The sequence below is a fragment of the Tiliqua scincoides genome, chromosome 2 (assembly GCF_035046505.1).
Source record: "Tiliqua scincoides isolate rTilSci1 chromosome 2, rTilSci1.hap2, whole genome shotgun sequence".
Classification (NCBI taxonomy): domain Eukaryota; kingdom Metazoa; phylum Chordata; class Lepidosauria; order Squamata; family Scincidae; genus Tiliqua; species Tiliqua scincoides.
The window spans coordinates 70,817,221-70,835,515 of record NC_089822.1 but is presented as its reverse complement, the minus strand read 5'-3'; the positions used below and the strand labels follow the sequence as shown (position 1 = coordinate 70,835,515).

Genomic DNA, 18,295 nt, shown 5'->3' with positions numbered 1-18,295 from the left:
TTCTTTCTTGATCTGGTCGAACATTCTGGCCTCCATCCTCCCACGCTCAGAGCAGATGGAATAGCTCGGCTAGATAGCTTCTATTGTGGGAATAAAGTTACAGTAAAATGCAGTGGACACAACCATCACTTACACAGGTAGCCCTGAACAGCAGCAGTTCTAGGTAGAAGTAAAGAAAAAGAGAGGAAATGTTTTCAAGGAAAAGTGAGCATATAATGGTGCAAATGGATGGGAGAAAGAAGGAGAAGCCGATTGTAAGGAAATAAGGAGGGTTTTCCAGAGGAAATAGGGCTGAAGTACTTGGGGACATATTCTTGGGCTGGAGTTGCATACCGCCCATAGACTTCTCTGGGGCAAAAGCGCCAGGCGCCAGCCACTAGGACCCCACGAAAGCCTCTCTGAGGCTCCCGATAGGGGCAGAAACTGTGCTTCTGGTTTCCCAGAAGCACAGTTTAAAGCGTTGGAGAACCTCACAGAGGTTTTCCCGATGCAGCTGGAGGTTGCTCAAGGCTCTGTGAGCTTCTGGTGAGGGGGGGTGCTGATTTCTGTGTAGGGGGGCGGCGATAGCCCATGGGGGGGCGCCATTGCAGAGCTTTGCCCCTGTTGGACTGACGGCCTTTACAAGCCTTTCAGATAGCTGAAACTATTAACTCAGTTCTTTGAGTAATGACGGCATGTTATTGTGAAATTTCCCACTGTGATGGTGAAATGTGATAATAATATTTAAGAAAAAACATTCATTTATCATAGAAAAGTCTGAGATGGGCCAAAGAGCCCTCTTGATACACAATATACATATTTTCCTGGAAATATGCATGTCTATGTTTTTAATATGCTAGAGCAGGGGTCTTCAAACCCCAGCCCGGGGGCCAGATGCGGCCTGCAGCAAACCTCTTTCTGGCCCGTGGTCAACCTCTTGTCCCCTGAAAGCCTCTGGCCCACTCAACTGAACATGACCAGAACTGTGCTCTGATTGTGTCTGGAGGGTGTTCTGTGAGCCAGAGAGGTTGAATGAATGAGCCCATTCCTTCATTTATTCACTCTTCTAAGTTCAATCTCTAATTTATTTATTTAAATTTTATATTTAAATTTTTTTCTGGCCCTCCACACCATGCCAGATATTTGATGCAGCCCACTGGCCAAAAAGTTTGGAGACCCCTGTGCTAGATAGTTGTCACGCTGAAGAGTTTAAAAACTAATTACATCTACAAGTCTTGTCTATGCATTTTTCAGGGAGGCCCAGCAGAAAAATAAAATAAATGCTTTTTGACATCTTATCTTAAAGCAGATTTTGCATTTTTTGACATCTGTTGCTTATTTATCTTCATGTAGCCTTTTCTTTTTTCTTTTTGTTCTTGGTGGAAAATGAAGGAGGGTCAAACTGATACACAGAAGTGATTAAACTGACTTCTGCTATCTGTACAAAGAATCAGCATGATCCAGTTCATTACAGGCAAAGCACAAATCTACAGTTTCCCAAAGGGCATTAAAGCCCTATTTTCTTCTTCCCTGACTCCAAGTGCACACGGAGGCTCATGCAGGCCATTTACTAGGCTAGCATTTCTCAAACTGTGGGTCAGGACTTGGTAGGTCGTGACCCGATTTCTGGTGGGTCCTAGAGAGCCTCCAATGAAAACATTAGTGATGGAAAAATCAAATAGCTACTGTAGTTGCCCCGAGGCTATTCAAAAATCAGATAGCTGCTAATTGCCCCGCAAACAGCTTCGCTCCTACAGTTTGCAAGTTAGCAGCTAATTGCCCTGTGATTTGCAAGCTTGTATAAATACAGGGAGATAAAAGTTTTTCTGGTATGTTTTCTTTCCAAGTCCATCAGTGACAGGTAGTGGGGGTGGGTGAAGGCTGGGTCATGTAACTAAGCCCCTAATGAGGTTGTTCATTAGGGTTAGGGCTGCCTCATAATGAGAAATGGATCAAGTCTGTTTGCAAATAAACAAATATTACTTGTAAATAAATAAAAAATTTTTTTTTCTTTCTAGATCATTTTTTTAAAAGTCTTGTAAAATAGATGGGTCCCAATAGAGTGTCATTTTGAAAAGTTGATCCCGGTGATAAAAAGTTTGAGAATAACTGTACTAAGTGGTTAGGTGAAATGGGATGTTTGTGCCCACCAGCCCTTTTCCCTTTTACAGATTATTTATGCTCTGAAGCACAAAGGACTTCAGCTGAACAGAGCGAAAGGCCTGTTTATAGGAGGTGTGCATAGACTTCTCTTTTCCCCTAAAGGTTCATTGTATTGTTGGCTGTGATGAATGCCCTGGGGTTTTTTTCCCCTATTTTTTGCTAGCCTTTCTGTATTTCTTTTGATATGTCTCTCCTATGTACTATGTGTAACTGCTAGTAAAGGGAAAATAAAATTAAAACGCCACATTGGTTTGGGCATCTTTGTTCTTTTAATGCTTATTCATATGGTCAGCCTACCCATCACACCAATTGAATGTGAGTTGGGGGCAACAGCAAACCAACAACCCCCCCCCCCAGCCTGCCACCACCATGCCACATCATTCAGCTTTCTGATCCTAGAGAAAATGAATGGGAAAGGGATTGGACTGCTGCAAGAAGGAGGGGGAAAAAAAGATGACCACTCTTTGCTCGTAGTTGGCTGTTTAGGATAGAAGCCAAGAGTGGGCAAGAGGTGCCCTCCTTCCCATCATCCAGTAAGGAGTTGTAGGTGGCAGCTGAGCTTGGAGGGGCAGCAGAACTGGACTACTTCAGAAAGACCCAAGCTTGCTTATACATATAGACCATGTGAATTCATTCAATTCTCTTCCTCTTTCTGTTTTGTTCCCTTTCAGAACTTTCCTTCAATCCTTTAGAAGCAAGTTGTAGTTTTGAGGACGATCTATGCAATTTTTATCAGGATCACAAGGATGGCCCTGGCTGGAGCAGGGTGAAAGTAAGGCCCAATGCATACAGACCAGGAGACCATACTACTGGCATGGGTGAGTTAAAAGCAGGACTGGAATAACTTGGGATAACAAGGAGGATATGGAGATGATGAATCAGGTTAATCACATCAGGACTTGAACCCATGGACAGCTGTATATTATTATTGTTTTTTTGCTGAACTGCTTCAGATCCAGACTGCCTTGTAGCCCAATTCTCTCCCCCGCCACATTATAGCACACAGCTGTGCCAATGGAGGTTGTGCTACATTCTATGGTGGCGGGGAAGGTGGAGGCGAATGGACAGCCTGCAGAAGGTATGTAAAACCCCCGGTAGGGTGGCCGATTTCTTATGGGTCTCCTCAGACCTATGCCTGCCATTTTGCTGGTGGACATCTGAGGAGAGAAAAGGGGTAGAGAGAGTTCTGAAAAGGGGGCTAAGATCCTGGCCATAAGGTGCTACTGCTGGGATCCAACCGCATCCCCTCTGCCCTCAACAAACCTCTACTGGCAACTTACAGCATGAATGGCGGCCTCTGGAGCTGCTGCTACATGCGCCATGGTGCTGCCTGTTTGTAGCAGTGACTCAGCAATGCACAAGAGCGACCCAGCTTTCATGCTGCCGGAAAGAGCACTGCATTTAAAGAATGCAAGTTTTGGCAGCGCAGGGCAACCATAGGATTAGGCCCTAATTTGGGTTGTCATTAAGTATGGTCATTGATACATTGCTTTGATCAAGGAGATTCAATGAGACCCATATGCCTATGCATTTAAGGCTCCCCTGTATAATATTTAATTCTGTGCACAAAAAAATCTCTGTTTAATTTATCATTTTATACTGTGTTCAAGGCAGGCTTTTTGTTTATGGGTTATCCACTGAAGATCTGGCAAAGAGAATGTGTTGTGTGCCCTAACATCACTCTTGTAGTCAGGGTGTGGTTTCCCTGGAACTGAGTCTGCCTGCCAGTTTAACTGAAGCCAGATTGCCAAAAAATAAGAATTTTAATTATGAAATTGCAATGTGTTCATCTCCAGTGACAACAGGAACTTGGCTATGTACAATTAAAAATTTACTAATGACAGAGCTTATTTAGGAGGATTTCTTTTTAAACAGATCTTGAGAAACATGGTCTGTTGTATAATCTGCAGTGGGCATGGTTTGCAGATTGGCCGGTGGAAATTTTTCTCTTGTTCCGAGAGCTGGTGAAATGTCTAGAAGAGTAGACATTAAAGTGAGTAGATCACAAGAAACCGTTCATGCTATTTTTATAATTGCATTGTTTTGCAGGTTACTACTTGATGGCAAACACAAAGTTTACATCACAGCCTGGGTATATTGGCCGTTTGTACAGCCCCACTTTGCCAGGAAATTTGCAGTATTGTCTGCGTTTTTATTATGCCGTATATGGCTTTTTCAAAATGAGCGACACTTTGGCTGTTTATATCTTTGAAGAGAACCATGTGGTTCAAGAAAAAATCTGGTCTGTCTTGGAAACTCCCAGAGGAGTCTGGACTCAAGCTGAAATCACCTTCAAAAAACCCATGCCTTGCAAGGTAACAACCAGTGCTTCCTATTGGGGCAATCATTTTCAGTTAGCCCAAAATGAGTCATGAGGGTCCAGCTGTAAAGCCAGAGGGTGTGTGTTTTTTCCAACCATTTCCCAGTGAACATTTCCCCACACATGGGAATGTGACCACAGATGAATGAATGTGAAGTGGTTTGAGCTGCAGGAGATTCTAAAGTAGGCAAGCTCCTGGTTAAGCAAGTCAAAGGGGGTTATTGGTACAAACTGGAGTTCCATCCAATCTAATGCAGTATGCTGACTTCTCCCTTGAAAGAGGGTTGCCAACCATTACTGATACCCTTATATCTGAAATTGCCTGTTGCTAACCGTATAGCTAAGCTAAATAAAGGAAGAACTCACAAATGGAAAAGATGATTTAGGCCAGTCATATGACCACAGTTTGGGCTGCATTGTGGCTGCATTGGTGCTGGAAAGTTGGTTAGAACTGGGCCCAAAAGCATGTGTGATGTATGGGTATGTGCTGCTTAATATGTGAGATGTATAAAGTATGGGTATGTGCCAGTTGAGTCGGCAAGGAAGGATGGAATGAAGCTAGCCTGGTGAGTTTGGCGGAACCATAATTGTATATGCAGTCCATCATATGTGTATACCTGTATACATCATATGCGTTCAGGATTCCACCATTCTGAACCATGTCATTAGTAAGAAACAATTGTGCCTGTGAAACTTGTACTGTAGCATAATGAAGATCAGGGAGAACATATAATTTTAATGCAAAACAAAAGTTAATTTAACCATTAAGAACTGTTAAAATCTGTTAAAATAGGGATAAGGTGAATCAATTCACTAATAACTGTAAGTTTTAACAGTGCAAGCTCTGTTAAAATGAATGGGAATTGTCTGTGGCCATTGTAACTCCTATTCAGGAAGCCCAAACAGGAGAATCTCCTCGTGAATTGTACTAAGCACATTTCCCCCCCACTTCTTCAGTTGATTTATACAGTCCTGATTTTCTGGCTGTCTATAGAAATAGTAAACACACTTTGACAACCAAATTGTCAGTTGGCCATCCCTGAATGCCAAATGGAGTGAGAGAATTGGTGCTTTCTGTGTTCCTTCCATTTAGAGTCTCTTCCAGACTTTTGCAGTTGGAAGAAACTGCCAAAACATTTTTGACAGCATATTTGACTCTGTGTTCCTCATCGTTTTAAGGAATAGTATGTAATACACATGTTAAATAATATCTAATGTGCTTTGTGAATGCATTTGCTCTCTGACGTGAGAAAGCGGGCCAAGGAAATATTTGGTTTGAACAGGCCAATGAAAGAACTCTCTGTCTCTGAGGCTATGTGGTTTTTTTTTGTTTTTTTAAAGGATCTGTTTGAATTAGCTGTCTAAAGCAATTACTGGCTAGAGTTTTTTGTACAGGAAACTAGTAGCTGGGGCAACCGGCATGAATGAGATACTTGGGAAACACCATCTCACACTGTTGGGTGGATTTGATTCATTCTGATAAGTGGTGAACCGATGCAACTGCATAGCAGTAAAATACATCTAAGCTTAACTCAAAACAAAAGGAAATGACAGGTTCCATTTCTCATTAACTGCTAAGTGTAAAAACACCTTCCAATGCACACTTCTTAGAGAACAAGTATGAGAAGGTAGCTTTAACATTAACAGTCCAACCCTATCTAAATCCCAAAGTTGCAATGTAGTTCCAATGTGCAACGTGGTTCCAGCATGGGGTGCGCTGCATCCTAGGGGGGATTTTTGGCTGCTGGAGGTTTCCTTGGGATAAGCCCCAGCAGCCATAACAGGTCAAGTTGGACCTGCTGGCCCAAGTCAGCAATATGACCTGCAGCAAGTCCGAGTTGATCCATGCAGGCAGATCAGGCCTGAAAAGCAGGTCGGCATTTGGTGTGTGCCTCTGTCTCCCTTCCCCCCTCCCGGGGCTGATCCGCCCACCCCATCTCCTCCCCATTTCACCCTCCTTCATACTGTTCAACCCCTTAGCCTGCACTTGAATAGAATTGGGTCACAAATCCCTGAAACTTGATAGCATTTTTAGACTACATTTTTCGCTAGAGAAATGACTCTACCCTTTTCAATCAGTTGTTGTTGCTTTTTTGCAACATCAGATTAGTAGGGTCTAGATCTGATTAAGCAGTAAAGATCTCAATATGCTCCAGATTTCATTAGGCTACAACATTTTAGTACCAGATTAGGAACAGCAGATCCTTCATAAATGTATGACGCCTATCTTGAAAGCAGTTTGTTCCCCTACTCATGCCAAAGGGACCATTTCCAGACTGTAGTCTGTAAACCTTTCTCTAATCAGTGCTTTCTTCTCTGCTTTCAATAATGCTTCCAGGGAGTCCTTATTATCTGTATAAAAAATGTCCCCCACAAATGTCTCTTTTTTTCTTTGTTTGTGTGTTTGCAACAGAAAAAAGGAACGCTAAGAAAAACTTCTATGTGAGTACAGGAGGTATTTCTGTTGTAAAAAGAATCAGGGTTTCATCTCAGAGGAAGGAGACTTGTAAAATTAAGATGTTGGCAGTCTAGGCATATGCTGACTGGGGCCTTACTAAACACATCACCATTCTGTTCATGCAGCCCCTGCTGCTGCACTGTGTAAATGATTGAATATAGATGTGGTAAGAATAGTCACTAGCTTTGACTTGCTCTCTTTTTTCATCCTTTCATTCTTCATTTCAACATTTTTTTTCTTTAATTCTTAGGTCAAAGACCATTTGCAGAAGTTAGTATATTTGATATTTGTGACTATAGGAGCACTTTTAAGCATACTGCTCATTAACTTTCCCGTTTTCAGAGATATGACTAGGTCCCATAGGCTGTATTTGCCAGATACAGAGTTGTGCTTGGTGTGGGTGAGGGAAGAAACGAGAGGGTGTTGGGCTTATTCTTCTTTACAGCTACCCCTATGGCAGTGCTTTTCAACCAGTGTGCAGCAAATGATCCAAAGGTGTGCTGCAAGAATTTGGGGGAGCGCCATTTATTAGTAGAGACATTGGGGGATGTGAGCCCCCCACCAGCAGTGCAGTGTGCCTTGTCGATTGTCAAAAAACTGATGGTGTGCCTTGACAATTTTAGTGCCTTGTCAATGTGCTGTGAACTAAAAAAAGGATGAAAACCACTTCCCAATGGGGTGGTCCCCAAGGAGGCCTGGGGTGGGTTCTAGCTTATTCATAATCTATCCTACCCAAAAGAATGCCTGGTTAATAATTGATCCATACTGTGCTTAGATATGTGTCATTTGTTTTGACCTCCTGGGACTCGAAGAGGTAATACTCTCACATCCCTGAGTTACCCAGCAGTCATGCTGGGAGGCTTATGCCATCCATACCCTCTTTATGCCACGTACCTGTTTTGTCCCTGCTCTCCTGATAGCAAAAATCTGGAAGTTCCTGAAGCAATCAGGTTGTGACTTGTTTTCAACCAGCCTCTGCATACATTGCCGCTTCTTCCACCCTCCCTCCAGATACATATTGCAGGCATAACCTTACTGATTGAAATCAGTGCACTGTGCATTGTTGCAAAGCATTTCTACTTTTGGAACGCCTGAGGACTGTTGGTCTAGAAAGAAACATTGGTCTGAAAACCATGACTATTGCTTCTCTCTTTGCTCACTCAGGTTGCTTTGGCTAATGATGCATCCCCCCCCCCCCCGTATTAAGTGGAAAGATAAGACTAGTTATATCGTTGTAAGGTGAAAATTAATAGGCTTCTGTGGTATTATAGATTTAAAGAGTTCTCAATACTCTACCCCTTACACTATTCAAGAAAGAAATGGGAAATATGTTGCAGGGTGTGGAAGATGGTGGCACTGTTTCAGAACAGTACGTGAATTAATAATACATTAATTATATTAATAGAATTAATAGTAACTTTGATAGCTTTTGTCATTAGTCTTATTCTTTGTGGAAATGTGTATATCAAGAACTCAGAAATAAATTTTTCAGAAGATTGTGCTGAAACACAGTTTAAATGGAACAACACACTTCCCTAACTGTCCTTTAGCCCTTGGTGCTTGCATTTAAGAGGAAGAGCTGAGAAAGCAAATGAAAATGTGACACTGGCCCTTAAATATACCTTGGAAGCTCTTTGTGGGTTGTAAGTAGTAGAATCTCTTTCCCTGAAAGTCTTTAATGTAAGTGTATTGAATACTTTCACATGAATACACTGGTAGTCCCACACTACTGGTGGTATAGAAGCTGCAGTCCCAGACTGCTCTAGTAGCAGTTAGATGGAAGAACCACATAGGCATTGGAGAATGACTGTTCCTTCTGTCTTAGGAATCTCACTCCAAATGCCACTGTTGCATTTTCTCATTTGGTTCTTTTTGTCCCACCTGCAGTTGACTACTTGTTCTGTATCTGTCCTTGTGCTTTTGTTTGCACACCTACAGGATATAATCACACGATGATCAGGCAAGAATAACAGGGAAGTGCTATGGTCTCCTTTTCAAGCGGCAAGCTGAATATTTCTGTTGCAGTGAAACACTGCCGTAAAGTTAGTTCCACTTGAATGGGATTCTTACTTTATTGAAACAAATGCCAAAAGTGGAGCTGTAATCAGATATACGTCCTTGGACTGGGTTCATACTGAACGAGCTGTTTCCATTGTGTGTTTGGCAAAACAGTTGGTGTTGCAGGCATGCCCTAAGAGAAGAGCAGGCAACATAACCTAGCACTATGATGAGAATTTAGCTGTTTGATTGTTAAAATGGAGCTCTGCCAGACTGTAGAATCTTCCTTATGAGGAAAGACAATGAATTATTCCAGTGATGTGTGCTCATCAGGATCCAGACAATCTGAGTTGCTTTTTTCTTCAATCAGTTGTCTTACTCATCTAGAAATCTCATATAGTTCTCTATATATACCTCTACAAAACTTGTCTTCAAAAGCTTATCCTCATTCTTGGAAATATCCAAAGCTTTCTTTGGCAAAGAGATTTAGAGCAGATCCTCTTACAACATCTTGACTCATCCTCCAACCATCGGAAGCTGCAAAAGTACATACTCAACACATTTACAAATTTTAAACCATATTTCCTTATAATGTAATATAACCTCTGTGAAAGAAAAATAATATGATGGTGGAAGTAGAAACCCTTCTATGAAATGAGGTGTTTTGTTTTTTTAAATTCCACATTTGTGTTGATGTTTGCGTTTAAAATGAATGTCCGGTTACTGGCGTCTGGTTGCACCAGTAAACATGACAGTGGAGAAGATAAACAGTTGGAAACAATAACAGATTCTGTATCCAGTGCACAAATTAAAAACAAAACAAGACTGAGCAAAGCAGCAGAGTCACAAGTTTCCAGATAGTTGTGCTACATTTTTTTTAAAGGTGTTTCACTAACACCCAGGATCAGTGGTGCAGCTAAGGAGGTGCAGGGGGTAGCAGTAACACCAGGCAACAAGCTTTAAGGGGGCAACAACCTGAGCTTGACATTAGTGGCCAAAATTGTGAAAACCTTGGTATCTTTGAATAATACCATCATGATGAATTCCACAATTGAATGTGGAATTTAATGCAGAGTGCAATGAAACAAACCATGTCAAAATATCTCTATTCTATCAAAAGTTATAGCCAAATAACCAGAAAATAAAAACAACTGCATTATGTTACAAAAACTGGATTTTCTTAACTCAAAACTGATCAATTAGACTGATTGTTCTGAGAGCTAATTGGGTGTTATTGTGATACTGCAGGGCACTAATAAAGTGTTAATGAGTCAGCTCTCATTTCCATGTATCATAATACAGTTATCCCTGCTAACTGGGTAAATAGGTGCTTTTACAGATGGTGTCCCTCTTATATTTAGCAAGGGGGAAAGAACTGTCCCTTTTCAACCTAGCACAGTGTCGCTAACCAATACAAGGCACACTTTTAATTAATTAATTGATTGATTGATTAATTAATTAATCAATCAATCAATCAATTAATCAATTAATTATTTTATTTTTGTTTTGTGGAGGGGGCTACAAAATCTTTTCTGATTCCAGGTAGCAGATGCCTTAGCTACGCCAATGGCTGGGGGAAGGCGGCAGAGCAAATGGGTGGCAAGCTGCTAGGGTGAGGAGGAGGCGAATTTCCCTCCCCTTTTCAGTCTTTCTAAAAGCCCGAGTGTGACATCACTTCCGGAGCATCATTTTGAGCTCAGCATTGGGCTACATTAGCTATGCCACTGCCCAGGATGTTAGTTCTAGGGAAGCAAGTGGTATAAAGTAAAGTAAAAAGTACCATTTTGCTTTAGCCATGACTGACAAGTTGTATTACATAATAGTTTCTGGCTTAGTGTTGAAGATATCAGAGAAAGCAAGTTAGCTTATGTCATTTGGTCTGATACAATATGATATATTATTCAACTGCCATATTATATTAAGTGAGAAAATCCAGTGATTGTTCACTGGAAGAATTATTAAAAGAAGTCCCTTTTTTCCAATTGTCATGTTAACGTTTAGTCTCAACTAGTCAAAGTTCCTATGCTGTTTCCAGGAAACAATGCCAGAGTTAAATAGTGAAAAATAAGCAACTGCCAGGAGGGCCAACTGGTATAATTCATGTTGACAGGTCATCTGCAAGTTATCTTAACCAGTTGAAACTGCAAACAGGAGCATGTGGAGTAACACACTTGAATTGCCCTCACCCGGATTTGGGGTTTTTATACAGTGTAAAAGGATTTCAGTTCCATCCGTTATATGTGGACCAAAAGTGTAACGGCAAAGACGTTTGACACTGTCCAGAAACCAATGTGTTTATAATTGCATTTGCTGCCTATTGCAAAACAGCTTCTTGCTAGGAGCATAAAGCAGCCAAGGAGCAGTGGAAAGTTTACCACCCACACCAGAGTCACAGTGAGTTACAAGAGACCTAGCAGACTTTGGCCATTATTCAGACACTGCTATTAATTCTTCTTGAAAAAGGAAAAGAAACAGCTTTCTTTTATATATATATAAATGGCAAGAACCTATCTTTTGTCAGATGTGCAATTTGCTTTATTCACTTGTCTACACTACCTCTTAACAACAACTCAGCAGGAAAAAAACTGTTGTCAAACATATTAGCCAATCTTGGAAGCAACAGCAGCTAAGAACTGAAGGTTTTTTTTTGTTGGAGTTGTTCTAGTGCTGCCCTTTGAAGGCCAAATAGTTTCCAGTGGTGTCTTGTGTCCATATGACCTTCTCCAAGTGGAGTGCTGCAGCACGCTCGTGGCTGGCTGCATGAAGAAAGCTGCAGCCAAGAACAACTGAATATGACCTCCATATGGCAGCCATTTTGTGTTTATCAAATTATATAATACCAGAATTTATACATGAACACCTAACAGCCTTTTCTTTGAATGGATGTTGTAAATATCATGGACATATTCTTTGTATTCTTCAAAATTTTATGATCAGTGTGCATTAGTCTCCATATTTCTAGTTTTATAATCCCTCCCATTTAATAGAATCCTCTCTCTCTCTCTCTCTCTCTCTCTCTCTCTCTCTCTCTCTCTCTCTCTCTCTCTCTCTCTGTTTGTTCATAGTGGGCTTGCCCATTAGCAACAATTTTACTAGAGGTCAATCCTGTTTGATTCACCATCTCTGCTGCAAGGTTATGCCTTGTAATAGTGACAATAGTGCAATCTTAGACATGTTTACTTGGAAGTAAGCCCCATTGGATTCAATGATACTTAGAGCCCAATCCTGAGCGCTATGCGCCAGTCTTATATTTGCAATGGGTGTTGCAAATGTGCAGTAAGGCATGCCCACGACACTCAGCAGTAAGTCAGTGCTGGTGCCAGCTCAGCACTAGACCGCACTGAATCCAGTGCCAGCTGCAAGCTGGCCGCGCACTGCTCGGAGCAGAGGACAAGCTCCAGGCAGTGGTGAGGTACGTCAGGGTGAGCGGTAGGCATTCTTGGGTGGGAGGAGGGGAGAAGGTGAGAGAGGGCAGGGGAGGGAGTGGGGCAGGACCAGCAGAGCTCTGCCCTGCCTTATCTAGAGCCGTATCTAGATCTAGGGTCTCTCAGTTCTGTGCCAGCAAAATAGCTGCTGCAGACTTGAGCAGCTCCATTGCGGGGCTTGGGCCTTCCCCCAGGGAGACCTCTGGCGGCCTCGGTGGTGCCGCTGGATACAGTGGTAGCCACTGTGACACCGCTGCACCTGGTGGCTCTGCTGCCTTTAGGATTGGGCTGTTAGTCCCTTGGTGTGAGCAGGGTTTGTAGCCTAAATAAAGACATGAATTTCTCTTTCTAAATGTGCTCACAACTGGTGAGTAAGAATTGGTTTTAGTCACTGTTTTAAAAGTAAAGGGCAATGTTATTAAGGCAACTCTTAATTTGTTGACCCATACAAGTGTTTCTGTTGTGTATAATGTCCAGATTATTTCTATTCAGATTACCTGATTCACTCTTCCATCCATATGCATTATGATTTACCAAATTTCTTTTAATCAGAAATTCAGACAAATGGAAGTGCTCGTATTTAACATAGGCTTGCACTGAGAGGTGAGTGCATTCGAAATATAGTGAACTACACCTTTTAAAACTGCCATATTTTACATTACTGAATGCTTTTTACTTCAGTATCTCCCCATTAGAGAAAATAGAAATGCAACAACACTCTCTAACTAGAATAAAGGGGAACTACAAATTCTTTTGAAATGAAGACCTTTAAAACTGAGATGTGTTCTGTAAATTTCAGGTGGTGTTTGTGAGCTGGTGTAAAAGCTTTTGGGATTGTGGACTAGTGGCTCTGGATGATGTATCCGTGAGTGTAGGAAGTTGTCGTGCTTTTGGTAAGATGATGTGCATATTAAGTGTTGAAGTCTCTCAACAGTATTTTGAAACTATCATCTCCTGTTTCATAGAATTTCTTTATAAGTTCGGTATTTTTCTTTCAGAAAAGATTCAATTCTTTCAGGGTTTAATATGACAACTATGACTCTGATCCCATAGTTAGCTGTAAACAAACAAATTTAAGTCAACCGGGGTGTGATCCTGCCTTCTCTTCGTGAAGTGGCATGTGGAGGTGTGTGCAGAGGCTTTGTATGTATGTTAGTTCACTATGGCATGTGGACAGACACACGTGCATTGGTTCTGATACACAAAGAGCATTTGCATGAAGTCCTGGCCTTGCCAGACTCATTCCTGATATGGATTGGGGAGAAGCCTCCCTCTACCTATAACAAAAGCATACTGGGGTACGCAATACCCTTTTACCTTGCACACAAAGTATATTGGACTGGGCCATTCTGATGATGCATATCATAGAAAACTTGTCATAAATAAATCACATGAGATCTTCCTGGAGACCCCAGGTCATACAGAAAGAAAGTAGCCAGCATCCATTGATCAGTGCAACCAAATTAGGTCATTAGTTGCTGTGGACCCTGGGCTGGCCTATCCCCCCCTTTCCAGCACCTGGTCTTTTAATAAGAACACAAGCTCTTTGTATAAACCGTTATATTATTGCTATTCAAACTGGGGCGTCGTGACACCCCAGCCTGAGGGCCCTGGTCTCTGCCCCTTAAGGGGCGGGGGCAGCCTAGAGGCGGGGGGAAGGCAGCGGTGCAATCCCCAGGATCGCGCCGCTCAGGGGGCTGCAGGGGCTTGGGTGCATTTACCCAAGCCTCCTGCAGCCAACCTGGGGTACGGGGAGCCCGGTGCGACTTCTGGCCGGGCTCCCCGCAGCAGGGAAAGTGGATGTGGAGCGATCACGCCCTGCCCCCGCTAAAGCGGAAGTGGAGCGCGATAGCTCTGCATCCACTTTCCCTGCTACGGGGAGCCCTGCCAGAAGTCGCGCCAGGCTCCCTGCACCCCAGGGAGGCTGCAGGAGGCTTGGGTAAGTGCTGCCTTTCCCCCGCCCCCGGTGCCTCCTCTCCCTGCCCCTGCAAAGACTTACTGGCTCTCAAACTGTCCCAGCGAGTTTGAGAACCACTGTGTTATATCAAACAGTGTCAGTGAATTGTGTCTTTGTAAAATCTTTGCTGCAGACATACTGCCTGCTTTTTCCGGAGAATGTACTTTTGAACAAAATGAGTGTTCATTTACTCAGCTAAAGAAAAACCGGGGCAGCTGGCATAGGAGAAGAGGCCAGACTCCTACTTCTTACACTGGACCCAAAGGAGACCACACTACTGGGGTAGGTGAGTTACAATTTAAATTGTGCACTTTCAGCCTAGACATTGATGACTAGAATTTGGAAGCTCAGAAACTCATTTATCAAGGAATGATGAAATGGTCCAGAAAATTCAGCCCAAGGCAGGACATTATTTCTAAGGCACCCTTTCTATTCTAGGTAGACCATATGCCATATCAGACCACTGTCGCTTCTGCTGTAAGAGAGCCTTCCAGGGCTACTTACAGACTTTGCGTTTTTCTTATTAGCAAACAAAGAAAGCATGGTCTTAGCTTACTTTTCCACAGTGGATTGTCTTGTGTATTGCAGTTGAAGTGTGCAGTGCACTATCATCATAGTTCCATTTCCCTTTCAGTCGCCTCCAGTAAGCCATATCCTGGGCAGGGTTGGAAAAAGTTGTTTATTTCAGGAAAAATGCTGTAGAAGGAAGAGAGTAATCTTAACACACTGCAATGGACATCCCATTTTTCCTAACTGCAATAGAGATTGAGTGGCTTAAAGCTTCTCATATTCAAACACACAGGCAAACACAACGGGTCAACAAATATTGGGTACAGAAAGAAGCATGGCACAGACTATTAAGCATGAGAATTCTGCAGGTTCTATGAAACTGCAGCAATGGTTGAGGAATTAACCACATTCTTCTCAAAAATAGGAACATGTTTGAACCAGATGTCTTTGTGATAGCTGGTGTTAAATTCGGCAGATGAAGAATTGAGCTAAACATCATGAAACATGTCTAATGATGGGATCTTAGATTTTTGCCATGGTAGCTGAGGGGAAGCTATGTTGGCAGAGGAACATACCTATTCCTGTGTTCCTCTGTTTCTAAAGTTGTCGCCTCCATGCCAAGAGGACTGTAGCCAAAACAGAACCACACACAAAGAAGATGGAGTCCTTATGAAACTCCAGAACTGTGTAGAAATAGGAAATCTCAAATATAAAAAACCAAACGAGAAAGGAAAGCTGTAGTAGCTGTGTAAGGAGGGAAAGACAGAGAGGGTGAGTCCTCAATTTCATAATGCACTGGTAAACTCCATCATTTCTTGTCCAGAAACACCATGGCACAAAGTAGGAAAAGGACTTTTTAGTGAGTAGCACACTGCATGTGAAATGCATTGAAAAAATTGAGCACGCTCAGTGGCCCATAGGGGCTGCACAATATTGAAAGACTGTTGGAAAAAAACAGCAGTAGTAGAACAGGTATGTAGATCGGTGGGAGAAGGAACTTGGCTGCTTGAGCTTTTAACAGCTGGAGGTTATATTTAGGGTTAGGGAAATGAGGAACTGTGTATCACTTATAGAAGTGAAAATAATTAACACGTCTTTAACACTGAAACAATTTTTATTTATTAACAACATATGTTGACCACACTTTCTAAAAAAGCTCAAAGTCTAAAGAGAGACATAGTACTCAGAAAGATATACAACAACCTAAATTGTAGCGTAAAAATAACATACTCAGCCAGTGTGTGGAAATGTAAAACAACTGTTAAAGACCATGGATGCACTTGAAATCAGACATCTTTGCTATGTTTGGTATTTAATTCATTCTTGGGAAAGCTACACTTGCTTTAAGACAGCCACAAAAAAACCACACACACTATTTTTCCTCCATAGTTTGTAAAAACCACTTCTCTCGCCCAACATTCTTCTAGTAGTCAAAAGAATCTCTATCACAATGAGCCACTTCATACGGATGTAATAAGTACTGCTCTGTACATTGTCAGATATATTTATTACATTCAACAGTTGACCCTGCCATTCTTGGCACTCTTTTAATCTCCCCTAAATGCTATCAACTCTGTTACTTCAGAATTGATTGCAGGGGTGGGGTGGGGAAATAGGTTATCTATGACACACGAGAAGCAAGAAACAGTGGAATCGTACAACACTGGCCTGAAAATGTGGACTTGCAGATTATTTATTACCAGATTTTCTCCCTCTGTCATAACACTGGAACCCAGAATCATCCAATGAAATTGACTGGAGCAGACTGAAGACAGATGGGCAGCCCAATCCTGAGTTGCCTGGAGTTCGGGGCTTCTGTGGCACCAAAATGGCTACCACACCATGCAACGCACCCCAGGCAGCTGCTGCCGTGTCCTTGGGAGAAGGGGACTTTTGTCCCCTTCCCCTGAGTAAGGGAGGTAGGCCTGCAATGGGGCTACTCAATTCTGCGGTGGCTCTGGAGCCGGTGCAGAATCGGAGAGTCCTGTGTAGGGCCACGTGACCCCACATGGGGCTCAGGCGGAGCTGAGCTCTACCGGTCCCGCCCCCTCCTGCCCTACTCCCTCCCCTGCCACGCCTCTCCCTGCCCCAGAATGCCCCCCACCTCCCCCCCCCCGATGCCCCCACTCACCTCTCCACCACCTGGCAGTCTGGATGAGCACCAGGCAGTGAAACGTGGGCCCAGTGCTGGAGCTGGTCAAGCATGGGCTCTCACTGGGCCAGTTTCGGCACTGGGCCTGCAGTAAAGGCTTGCAAATATACCTTATGGCATGTTTGTGACAGCGTGCGCTGGCAGTGAGCTGGTGCGTACTGTTCAGGATCGGGCTCTAAACAGCAGGTCCTATCTATGCATTTTGATGCCATGGAGCATTGTGAGGCGCTTGCCAGGGCATTGCAAGTTGCCCGCTGCCTGGCAGTGAGACTGTTGTGCGAGCCTCCAGACAGCGGCAGAAGGCTCAGCGTGGCAGGCAGAGCTGCAGCACATGAAAACTATGCACTGAGAAAAGCCCTCCCACCTGTCCTGACTCTTACTGCTGTTTGGAGGTTTGCATTAGGCCTCCAAACCTGGAAGTGAATGGTGGTGATGTCACCATGTGATGCGTTTTAGGTCACCGTCACTTCTAGTTTTTTAGGGTGTCCAGCAGCAGTAAGTTTTGGAACCACTGGACTAAAGGAAGTATGTCACATGATCCCAAATTAAGTTGATAGAATTCACGGCCACACAGTGTGGTGTTGGTCGTAACGGGAATTGGACAAATTCTTGGAGGATGTCTGCTAATTGCAGCTAGTCGTGATGGCTCTCAGTGGTTGTATACCTGTACATGTCAGTTGTAGGGGAGCAATGGTGAGAGGAATATTGCCCTCATGTCTGGCACATGGGATCCCCAGAGGCAGCTGGTTGGGCACCGTAGGAAACAAGTTGCTGGGCAAAATAGGCCTGTGGTCTGCTCCAGCAGGGCTCTTGTGATCTTATCAGGAGATGCCAAGTATCTTCCCCCCCCCCCCAATTAATAAATGGTTTTTATTGCTTGGAATTCACAGCATAATCTTTCATATAGCTAAGCCTCATCCGTGTTTTGGATTTGTATCCTTAACCCCTTGTTCACTGAAATCCATTCCTAATGCCTCACACAGTTTTACATGCATTTATTCATTGTCCTCAAGTGGGGGAGCATATTAATGACCCAATCCTATCCAACTTTCTACCACCAGGGCAGCCGCAATGCAGCCCCAAGGTAAGAGAACAAATGTTCCCTTACCTTGAGGAGGCCTCCAAGGCTGTCTCCCCAACACAAGAAGCAGTGCATACCCCATAGCCACAACAGCACCGGCACTGGAAAATTGGTTAGGATTGGGCCCTGAGACTATAATCCTAACCCTGCGCTGGTACAGCCATGCCTCATGGCCTTTGCTGTATCCAACGCGGGGTAGGAGGCTGCTGGATGTCATCTCAGGATAAGGGGATATTTTTCCCCTTACCCTGT

The 18,295-nt window shown here is 43.2% G+C and overlaps 1 protein-coding gene across 2 annotated transcripts in view; it reads left to right on the top strand.

Annotated features, from left to right (window-relative positions):
- MAMDC2 (MAM domain containing 2) overlaps positions 1-18,295 on the top strand; it is a 67,315-nt gene that overhangs the window by 42,969 nt on the left and 6,051 nt on the right. Inside the window, exons 8-11 of one of the 2 annotated variants that reach the window (XM_066616204.1) lie at positions 2,814-2,960; positions 4,192-4,457; positions 13,143-13,236; positions 14,434-14,586. In XM_066616204.1, coding sequence (XP_066472301.1) covers positions 2,814-2,960; positions 4,192-4,457; positions 13,143-13,236; positions 14,434-14,586 — 660 coding nt within the window. The remainder of the gene's footprint in view (positions 1-2,813; positions 2,961-4,191; positions 4,458-13,142; positions 13,237-14,433; positions 14,587-18,295) is intronic. The other variant, XM_066616205.1, reaches the window with a different exon arrangement.